At 31.4% G+C, this 12210-nt stretch overlaps 1 protein-coding gene across 6 annotated transcripts in view; it reads right to left on the bottom strand.

Moving 5' to 3' along the window:
* The window catches only part of LOC130441056 (protein pangolin, isoforms A/H/I/S), a 398392-nt gene extending 387084 nt beyond the window's left edge, over positions 1-11308 (bottom strand). For 3 of the 6 annotated variants that reach the window (XM_056774549.1, XM_056774551.1, XM_056774552.1), the window contains exons 1-2: positions 10878-11308; positions 3515-3587 (exon numbers count right to left, since the gene is read on the bottom strand). In XM_056774549.1, coding sequence (XP_056630527.1) covers positions 3515-3587; positions 10878-11030 — 226 coding nt within the window. In that variant the 5' untranslated portion in view covers positions 11031-11308. The remainder of the gene's footprint in view (positions 1-3514; positions 3588-10877) is intronic. The other 3 variants (XM_056774550.1, XM_056774556.1, XM_056774557.1) reach the window with 1 other exon arrangement.
* Between the last annotated feature and the right edge of the window lie 902 nt (positions 11309-12210).

The following is a 12210-nucleotide window of genomic DNA, read 5'->3' as shown; positions in this document are numbered from 1 at the left end:
CTCTCGAATCAAGCCGTCCGCCGGTATCGTTTTTATCGTGTCCCACTTAAAAAGGGCCCTAGTGTACTGTCCAATCGCATAATTTCCCCCTTTGCCGGTTTAGAAATTCAAATATGATGATTTTTATGAATAACAGATATCCTTAAATACTTTATCGCTTCTGGAAACCAATTGAGCACAAGGTCAAATTAAAAATGGAGTTTTATAAACTCGTACTTGATAAGATGCTCCTCGGAAATCCAAGTAGAGAACAAATATTGCTAATGAGTCCTCTTGATTAAAAAGATTATTCGTTTTCAAAACATGTGGTACGCCAATGAACCGAACTCTTTTTAATGAATCATGTGAGAATGTAATGGAAGGTTAGTCTCGTATTCTACACGTATTATTTTATAATTTGTACGAGAGCGTGAGCGCTGTGGATATAGGTAGGTAATATAAGGGAATTTATCAAGATGGTTGTTCACACACTTAGTACCCTGCTTAAACCTGATAACAGAGAGAAAAAAGGCAGTCATTTTTAAGAAATTCTTGATAATAATCTACAAACACTGCGAGGGCAATCGCAAATTTGGTGTTATTTAATAGATTATTATATTTTTCGCTAATTATAATAATAAAATTACGAGATGCATCTTGTATATAAGTGCAATGCAATGCAAGACGCAATATTTTTCGATGAAAAGTATACGTAGATTTAGTTCAGCTGATTGTTTCATGCAATATCTCGCACTTGCCAAGGATTTCTTAGTTATCTTATGTTTTATTTTTTTTTTGGGAATTTATCAAATGTTTCTTCATTCATTCTCAAATATAATTTTGTATGTTTTCTCGACTAATTCTATAGCTGAGTTTATGTTTTCCCTTATTCTATTTGGCCAGGGCTTGGCCCACCATCGCATAGGTGCTATTTTCTGCCCATCAAATTCCAAAAGCAAGGTGTTAACTATTAACTAACCACAAAATATAAAATAAAATTTGAGGTTAGGAAATTGTTTCCTTTTTCCTATGGAATTTTGATTAGTGACAACCATGATGCAATGGGAAGAGACTTGCGTAATGTTAAGCAGCGTGCAATATTCGTCTATGCAAGAAATTGCAGGAAACAACAACCTTCTTTTTTTAAAAATACTATTGTGTCTATTCATTAATATACACAAATTGCCGTATACGTTGTTATTTTCTGAGTATATGTCACTGCCTTATATGAATATTTAACAGAAAAATCTTAAATTCATCAATGATCATTGTTGTTCTTGTACAAGTATATTGTTATCTTATGAATAAAAGATGTGGCGTAATTTTCTCGGGACTTTAAGGAATAAAAATGCCTGCTTGATGTTATTCAACAGATATGCTAATATTTTGAATTACCTCCGGGCGAAATGTTTCTCATAGTTGAACCTTATTGACAGTATGTTGGCGTTTTCATATTCTCTAATTTGTATTATTTTAATACAGCTAACTGTATATATTCTGATCCTCTGATCCTCGTTTTGTCTGGGACGAAGGCATGAAGGAATTTTTCCCATAAAATGGGAATATTTTGAAAATAGAATGGAAAAGTTATTTAAGAGAAGATATTGAAGTATCCAGAAGTACCTGGCCCAACAGAAAAAACACAAAAATTTTGGAAAAAAAATATTATCTTTTCAACGTACACTTTTCCTTGTAATGTTCAATAAATTTGATACCCTTTTTATATTAAGAAACGTCATCTCTTCATTGTTGGGAAATCTTTGACCGCCGAGCCATTTTTTCAAGTCTGGGAACAGGAAATAATCCGAGGGGGTTACATCTAACGAATAGGGTGCACTAGGTAACAATTCAAACTTTAATTTATCAATTTTGGCCTTTGCAATAATGCATGTGTGAGCTGATGCATTGTCTTGATGAAACAACACTTTCTTCTTAGCCAGATCCGGCCGTTTTTACTTGATTTCTTCGCTCAAACGTTGCAATAAGCTCGCATAATACTCGACGTTGATAGTTTTTCTTTTTTTAAGATAGTCAATGAAAATTATCCCACGCGCATCTCAAAAAACCGACGCCATTACCTTGCCTGCAGATGGAACGGTCTTTGCCTTCTTTGAAGCTAGTTCTCTCTTTTCAGACCATTATTTTGATTGTTCTTTTGTGAAGTGATGGATCCAAATTTCATCCAGGATTATGAGACTGCGCAAAAATTCGGCTTTATTTTTGTGAAACATTGACATTCACTCGTTGGAAACATCTTCACGACGTTGTTTTTGTCCCATTGTGAGCAATCGCGGCACTCATCTTGCGCTCAGTTTTCTTATGTTCAAATTTTCAGTCAATATGTATTCGAACTTTTTGAAATGCCTACTATGCCTACTAGCTCGCGCACTTTCAGTCGATGAACATCCAATACTAGTTTGTGAATTTTCTTCAACATTTCTGGAGTCGTCACTTCATTTGGTCGATCACTGAGATTCTGGTCTTCGCTCGTTTAAACTCTGCCAACCCATATTCTACTGTTGATAATGAAGGAGCAATCTCACCCAGAGTAGAATCTAGTTCAGTTTTTATATTGGATGGACTAAAGCCTTTCAATTACAAGTATTGTATCACCAATTTAATTAGAATTCATATTATTCCATATGCTATTAAGTTGACGTAAGAGCTTTCAACTCTCAGTGACATGATTAGGTCTTCTCCAGTGAGAAGTTCTCTTTAACATTCCATCAGATCTCTATTATTATGGGTGGAGTACTCCATTTATATGATTCTTGATTTTGTTCTGGTGTTTGTTGGTTTTTTCTTTAATGATGTCCTCAATGTAAGGTAGATCTTCGTTTGATATATATCAGGGTGCATTTGTTATTATTATTCTTCGTCTTGTCCATATGCATCCCTAGGTATTCTGAGGTTGATGACTCTGGTAGTTATATTGTTAATATATTCAGGGCTTACAAAACTTTCCATCTGAGACAAATTCGAAGATTTAGATCCTTTTTAATGAGCAATTGAACTGTCTCAAGAAAACAATCAATCTCAACCAAGCTCAACTTCGAAAAGCGGGGAAACAATCGATGGGATTGAAAACCGCCTCACAAATAAATGGTCGAGTTTCTTTCTGTCGTCAAGGTTGTATATTAATTGTTATTTGAGGTTTTCATTATGAATCAAAAAGATAATTTGAAATTTCATATTATAGATTCTTGTAGGAAAGAGTTTAGAATGTTAAAGTTAAAACTATATTCCTTGGATATGTATATAGACAAATGGATGTCGCTTTAATGAGCAAGGAACTTTGGATAATACAATAGACGATGACAATGAAGCAAAAATTCGTCTTCACTATATATTAATCAAAGTTCAATTGTCATTAGGGAACTAGAAATATTCAAAGAAAGATTTCTTGTTTGTATATTCAGATAGAATGGTCTAATCAAATTTGCACTAACTTTTAATAAACCCATTTAGCATACTTTCACGCTTTTATATTAAACAAAATGTTATATTAACAAATAAATTATTTTTCTAAACTTACCGAACACGGGGCTGTGGTCGGGTCGTTGCACATTTTTGCTGCTAGAATTGTAGTTTCCACTTCCGGATTTTTCCTGTAGCATAAAAAAATGTATTGTTAATAAAGGCATTTACTATATTTTCTAAAATTTGAACAAGTTTTGCATTAAGAGAAAAAAATGCAACGTCAAAATGAAATTATTATAAGAAAATACAAAATGGATTCCAAAAAGGGTTAGTGTGAGTGTTCAAATTGATGCTCATCGTGATCAATCCATTTACGGCAAGTTTTATCAACGGAGAGACAGATCAGACGAAGCATGTTAAGTTGTACGCGAAGAGTTTTAAATTTTTTTTTCAATTACAGTTCACGATCTTCGACGAACCGGAAGGGTGCGTTGTGAAGCAACATTCGTCTACAGTAGTCTTGGAATGCCAAGCAATGTGGACTGGAGCATTGTCATAAATCAAATGTACACGTACAGCTGATTTTGCCGCGCCATTTTTCGATAATTTTGGCCTGAAAATAGTTGTGCAAAAAGGGTCAACGAAGAAGAGGGAGACCAAGTAAAAATGTTGGATGCAGTGTTGATATAAAGATATTAGAGAGGTAGAACCGAATTGGAGAGCAAAAGTCCAGAATTGCAACTTGTGAAAAAGAATTGTAAAAACAATTGATCGGATCGATGGGAAAAGGAAAATAACGCTGAACAATTCTTCAAAAATAACGGGCTCAAGAATTTGACATCACCAGCAAATGTAACCGCGGTACTAAAAGGGTTAACTTCAGACGATTGCCATTATCTGAATAGCAAGAATGAAATTGTTGAATGGAGACTGTTGTCGATGAAATTATAGAACTTAAATAACACACATGTAAAAATAATTAGTGATAGAGGGTTAAAAAAATTACATAAAATTGCAACGAGTCAACATCCCTATTACAAATACGAATTTATGTTCTCATTTAGACCCAATTTTAGAAGTGAAGTTTCTAAGCTCTAGCTTAAGATACAGTTTTTCTCAAGTTTTATAAATTAAACTTCAATTTAACATGGAACGGAAGATCCAGACCTAACTTTTTTATATTTTTTACATGTTTAAAATATTATAGAGGGATTTGGTAAAATGATTGAAGATTTGTACTTTATATTTGATGAACTAGTCGATGGTGATGAAGAAATTATCAACAATGTCGACGAGCCAAGAAAATAAAAAGTTATTTTTGCGGTTCTATCGAAAACATGACCGTTTGTGTTATTTTCATCACAAAATTGCCCTGCCAATTCCTCACAATTTTTTGGATTTTATTGTTTCTGTGTATTTCACGAGGTTAATAAAAAGTATATTGCACAATTTTTTTGTTATTTGTTCATTTTTGCTAAAGCAACTTTCTTAAACATTTCAACTTTAAAACAAATATGACAACTGGTAGATCTTGTTGATTCTTGGTTTAAACTAGAGTTCAAACCATAGTTTCCTTTCGATGTTATAATTTTAGTTCTTTTTACATATGTAAAAGGTGAAATATTTTTATCTGATATACCTATTAGCTTCATCTACAACAACTATCATTTAGTGCTTTGCTTTTAGATGCTTTGAAAGATATTGAGGCTGTGTCAGAATTTGTATATTCTAACGATGAGTTGAGCTTAATTCAGCTGGTATGCTTTATAACACCTACTTAAATTTTTTCAGAAGTTTATTCTATAGAAAAATTGAACTTACTTCAAATGATAACACAAATAACATCTGCGACATATAAGCTAAATAACATCCTAGGAAAATATTTTAGAATAAGAACAATGTCACACCAAGCTAACAAAACCATTAAAATCAACAAATGCTTTAAACAAATAAAGAATAATTTAAATATGAGCCAAATACTGCACAGCTAAATAGGATCCTGATGTTATTCATGTCTCTTTTAAAACATATTTACTTCGATATATATTATGAATAACAATAATTTAAAGAAGAAACCCTGGGTACAATAACTTTTATAACTTTTTTCAAGTGAAAAAGCAGCAAAAACACATGTCAAGTTTAGTCTGTTTGGATAAATACATGAGAGAAATAATTAGTTTACTTTTAGCAAGGGATAATATTACTCCTCAATTTTAGTTTTTGTGAACATATTCATTATAATTAAACAATATCAAAATGCAGCACAGTAATTTACAAGTACAGAAAATATTGAGCTAAGTCGGAATGTTGTAAATAATTTTATAATTATGGACCTAAAAGCAGAGTCACACAACAGAATCGTACAGAACAGCAACCATAGCTTCCAATTCCATTGAAACTGCTACAAAAACTAGTTGTTACAGTTACAGTGTTATCTACTTTTAAATACCTCTTCTAATGGAAACAGATTTGCATTTGGTATTAAAAGGAATGGTATTGTAAGGTATTTTTAATATGAAAATGAATTTGGAACATACAATTATCATTTCCATGGTTTGGAAACAGAAAAACGTTATCTTAGCTGTCTGCTAACTATGAGGATCGATTTCATATTATGATAATAATAATTAAACAGTAGTATTTAAAAAGACATTTTTCAACTCTAGTTGCACGTATACTGTGAATGTCAATATTCTTAGGAAGTAACTGCCTTATTCTCTTTATCTGAATATCATATGAATTTGAATATTTGGAGGAATTTCTTTTTCACAAAGTGTATGAAGTGAGCATACAATATGAAACCAAATAGGACTGAATTAAAAGTATTCAAAAAGCTTTAGCATTAATATCCAACTCACAATTAATTATTAGATGATTACATATAGGTACATAATCATTGTTTTACACAAACAAATACAAATACCTCAAGAACTAATAATTTTAGGGACTCAAATAAAATTCATTTGAAAATAAATAATTTTCCATAATTTTTACTTCGATTGCTTTGGCAGCAACAGATTTTCATTCTTAAATTTCTCTTGTACAGGGTATTGAACTTGTTACAATTTTTATAGAATATTGCTTATTACTTTTTAAACACCCCTTATAACACATCACAAACCTATATTATAGTAATCGAGAAGGCATGCTGATTCCAAATATGCAATAAAATATAGGGTATTCAATTTAAAGAAATGTAACTTTGGCGATTCTGGAATACCCTGTAAGATTGTGAATAATTTTGAAATGTGAAGACTAATGACGGCTATAATCCCTCAGATTTTCACATTGATATCTCATCGGACAAATGAGGCACTGAACTTTATCACACTAATCACCTGTATATGAAAAATCGAGGTTTTGGAGTCTCAATTCAAATCTTAAATTTGTCTCAATTATAGATGTCTTTCAGTCTGTTACTAGATCACGATAACGACAAAGATTACTTCTATTTAAAGTTTATATATAATTGCAAGTGAATCTTGGTTAAAGCAGCAAACATTAAATTGAAATTAACAGTAAACTAAACTTTATTGGTGGTAATATTTTGGTTTAAGCAGTAAATTAGGGATAATTATAAATTACTGGTGAACCAATAGACATTCCCTCTGTTGGTCCTCTTTGTTATATAAATGTGGAAAGTTCATGACACTATCTATGCGTGTTCCATACTCTAAAGGACTTTGCTGACTTTCAAACAATGCTTTGACCTATTTTCTTTATATCAGTTTTAAAAATAAAATATTTTCATAAACAAAGAACAAGCATGTTGTTAACAAAACAAAAACAATGCCACCAATACATACAGACTAATCTAACATATTCTGTGCTCATAACCTCTCAAAATTAAGGAATTGTACTAAGTTAAAAGTTAGCGAACTCTTAATTTAATTTGAATTCACTGCATGAACTACAAGTACCATTTCAGTGTCTTTCAACTGGTAATTTAATTTGTTAGATTAATGGTAATTTTTAATTTTGGATGCATAAACCAAGCTTTAATTTTAGCTAATGGAAAATTATGGGAACGGTAATTTTAATAAAATCGACTTTATTTGTGAGATATCTGACTGGTACGCACGCGCACAAGGCACCATTAATAAATTGTTACTGCAGACTTTCAATCAAGGCAGATATTAACTTTTTGAAAATCAGCTTTATGGTTCTTCTTACATACATATACAATACAAAAGAATATCGGCTTTAATACATAATCAAATTCTCGTTGTTTGCTTTATACCTAATTTCTTTTTTTTTTTTCAATTTTAATTTGTACACGATGTCCAAATCTAACAAAAGATTTCGTTTCCGCTATGCGGACACTATTCTATGTAAAATAACTCTGTAGTTAACCCTTATAATTGGTAAATAATCTAAAACAATTTGGATAATTATTACGTTATAATATAGTAAAAAAATACTTTTGTTTACGTTACACTTGTCTATTAGGAAAAATGATCTTTTGGTAGGTAATCTGTTGATGAATTTGTAAAGTAGGTGGTATGAAGTATAGGTTTATAGGTCGCATTTTAAATAATTTATTATATTATACGAGTATATCTTTATTAGAAGTAAAAGCAAGCAAAATCGGCTTTAATAAAATCGCAATTATTCCGATAAATTTCTAGTAACTTCACTAGACTTGATTTTTGATATAAAGTGGGTTTTTTATATTTTTTACATTTATCTTTAATTTTTTTCTCTATAATCCATTTTTCCAAACCGCCCTCACATATTCTTATCCTTTTATCATTAGTATATTTGTATTTATATTTATTCTCATATGAAAAATACAGTGAAAACACCGAAAACAACATTTTACTAGTGTAATTATTCCATTTAAACCGGATAAAATTAATTTAAATTGTGTTTTCCGTTACTTTCTCGAAAGCTAAAATCATTTGTACCAAGTAAATCATATAAAATTAGGTTATGTCCAAGTCAATAATGGCAGAATATATATATTCTCCTTACACTTTTGTAGAAGGTCTTTTCGCCTGAGTAAAGTTTACAATCACCTTATTCAGCAACTGCTTCAATGAATATCAATCTTGTTCCAGCGTTTGATTGACACTATATATTTTTTGATAATAAACATGATACTTATCAGAGTTATATATCTAAACCTATTTCTAGTGATTCTTTATAATCGATATAGTAATATAAAATCAATCTGACTAGAATATGGTATCCATAAAATCCAATTTTATCCTAAATAAACAATTGAGAAATGTTGAATCTTTCGTAAGATTGAATGTTTTTCATAAATAACTTTGTAATTTCTAATTTTATGTGGGATTCTTATTCAGAATGAGCTGACGCCAATTTTGAGACAACATATATTTAAATATAGTACTTATCAATCTCTTGTTTGCAGTAGATCAAATGGTTCGATAATTTTGTCCCAGGTACTTTTCCTAATATTTTCCTGTCTATTCAACCTGAGAATTTATTGTTTATTATGTGTACTAATATTAATAGGAAGTAGATAAATCCCTATTAAGAATTTAGTTTATTTAGTCATTCCTAACATTCTCATAACCTCAACCAATAAGCAGGTACAAATAGATTATGTTGAAGTTCGAGCAAAAATTTGAAAGACAACTAAGTACAAAAGAAAATATAGAAACAGAACTATTGATTAATTACTCGTAGCTTGATACTGATTGAATTATAACTTTAATAGTTCAAATAATGAATAACGTTATTTGGAGTATAAACATACTAAAAAAATCTTAGCTGTTATTGTGTAGTGTAGTATATTCTATAATTGCTTTCGAGAATCTGTAGATCAAACTGAACAACTGAGGAATTTGATAAAGAAAAATGTTACCAAAATGCAAGAAATAATAACTGAAACTAGAGTTGTTGCCTTTTTTTCTGTAATTAAAATATATTAATTGTTATCGGTAAGAAAAAGTACTTAGTATCAATCAAAGTACAATTTATTATTATGTTTAAAAATATATTTTTTGCCGCTTTTTGCGGTTAGTATTAAATTAGTATCTCTACTGAACAATCCCGGAGTACCTTTATAGTATATTTAAAGTAAATAAGTAATTCATTTTATCAAATTCAGAGACACGTTATTTCTATTTGCTATTCATCACAGAAAAGACTCTTTTAGTGAATGACGTGGCGATCTTTGACAATATAAAGGAGATCGCTTTATATAAAAAATTACCAGCACTTGGTGCCATTTTTATGCAATTCGTAGTTCTACAAACCCCTTGAACGTACATATATGAATATAAAGTTGATTTAATAAAGCGATTTCTCCACAAAAATGCAAAATAGAGTATTTCGTAATTATTTGTCTTGATTTTAGGTCTCCTTTAATTGAGATTTTCTTTAAAAATAGATAAAATATTGACTTTTCGACCCACTTGGGTCTTTACTTCATCTATTTAAATTTGCACGAAATATATATATATATATATATATATATATATATATATATATATATATATATAAAAGGGTCTAAGAAGTTAAAGAAAATAAAATATTTTTGAATACTTTATTGTTCTCGTAAAGTATACAATTACCTAAAATAACGTACATTACTTTATTATAAAGTAGGGGTGGCAACTTTAACTGAAAAAAAATTGGCTATGTGGATAATAATGTGTAGTAATATATTTTGCGACGGAATCCATCCTTGGAAAAAAGAAACAAGTATTTCTATCAAAGTCGAAGTAATCCAATCAGGCTCAAGATATCGTTTATGTTATTCAACCGAATTTTTTTTATTTTGGCAAAATTTTAGAAATAAATGATTTGATACACGCAAAGGAAAAAACTGAGATCCTTAACCATTAAAACGTTATTTATTTGCAATAAAAAACTAAGAGTACTAAAATTTCGAATAGATTTAAAAAATATTCTTTTGTACATATCATTTCGAGCAAGAAATACCACTACAGATAACGAGTTTTTGAATTGGAAACCTAACCAGGTCTATAACCGTCGCTTCCCGCCCACAGATAAAATGGATCCATTAAAAGCATAAAAACTGTAACATCATAAAAGCCTCGTACAGGAATTGAAAATTCACATTTCAATTCACTAAATACACCTATTTATTCATCAGTCTACTTAAAAGTATTAACTCCGTTTTTCATGTGTTGGGACAATATTACTCGTTCCTAAGTTGGCTACACACTTTTTCCTATTTGTAAATGTTCTAGGCGTATTAGGCGTATACTTGAAAATTAAAATAAAACCATGCGCACGTTTCCAGTGAGTGTATAATAAAAACTAACAACATACTTATCTTTTTCAAATAAAAACAACAGGAATTTATAAACTCGATAAATACAAGTATTTATATTTCATTTGATTTATAACAGATATTTCACAAAGTCAACAGATATATGATTTGAAATAAGAGAAACATCTCATCGAATCAAGCGCTAGTAAAAAGTTGTGCAGTTCAAAAACATTTGCAAAGGGCGGTAAAAATCGAGAGTCAGAATTACCTCAGACTCTGTGAGGTCAATAAGGCTACTTTTCTCCTCGGTGAGGTTCTCTGAGGACCTCTTTTCGTCCTCCCCGTCACCCTCGTCCTTGAACACCTTAACCTCATCGGTGCTGCCGAGATCATCGCCGCCACTGGATGAGACGTGTGGCATGGTTCACTCGAACTCACTGTACAGCGGCATATCACAGCCACACTACATAGCACCACTATCTGCATTCGTACGTTTTCATAGCGATCATAGTCGTCGGCATACTACAACTGTCACCCGGTCACTAACAACAAAAACGTCGGCGATCTCGACACTGTTCACTAACACGTGTTCGCGTAGATCTACTCTGCGCTAACTAAGCACGAACTGACAAGCGGTGTGCGGCCAAGCAAGCGCGTTCCGATCGTCTCTGTCGGCACCGACCAATCACCGGCCGCTTTGATCCACCGAGGCGGCTCGCTGTAAATATGGCAGCCCAGACGACTGCGCACGACTACCACCGAAACCAGAGCTCTCTCTAGCTATATACAGAGACGCACTTACCCATGTTTATCAATTTTGATTAACACCAAAATCTTGGTTAATGTTGTTATGTAATAATCTCACTTTTAATTGTGTTATCAAATCACGAAATTATGGTAACAGTAGTTAACTTAAGTTACGGGAAGAACCGTAATATCTGTATATGTCTTGTGGACGGTTGTGGAAGTTGATGGGTATGAATCTTAAAAATAAGTGGGACCAATTGGAGATGATCTTTTCTTGTATTTGTTTAGAAACACGAGAATTGTTGAGTTTTGGTCCTTTTTTTCACCAACAAATAAAGTGAATATTATTTGATGTTCCGGAAAATTGAGACATATATTTTGTAATTGAGAATAAACTCTTCATTCACGAATGTCCTATCAATTCTTGATGTAAATAATATATATTTAGTATAATGAAATATGTAGTCGCTATAAGTTATTAATTAGATTGGAAACTTCAACCAAACAAGATAATCCGTAGTATTAACTATTAGTGTATTCAAAACAATAATAATTAAAAAATACATATTGATTATCGAATAACCATGTAGTCATAATTATTATCAAAAAACCCAAAGAATATTGAACATTGTTCACACCAGCACCGACCCTGTCTACATCATTATGTTTGTGATTAATTTCTCCTCCAGACATTTATTTTACTAATTTATGGACTGTTGTTTGCAGTGATATACGGGGAACAATATTCCTTCACTTTTTCTCCCACTTGCTATTCACTCAACGTGGAGACAGATGTAATATTAAAAGTGGAAATGGAAAAATGCATTAGTATATAGTAGGATTGGGAGGTAGTG

This window comes from Diorhabda sublineata, chromosome 3 (genome assembly GCF_026230105.1).
Source record: "Diorhabda sublineata isolate icDioSubl1.1 chromosome 3, icDioSubl1.1, whole genome shotgun sequence".
Lineage (NCBI taxonomy): Eukaryota > Metazoa > Arthropoda > Insecta > Coleoptera > Chrysomelidae > Diorhabda > Diorhabda sublineata.
Note: the sequence above shows the minus strand (reverse complement) of the source record. Positions and strands in the feature narration are given on the sequence as shown.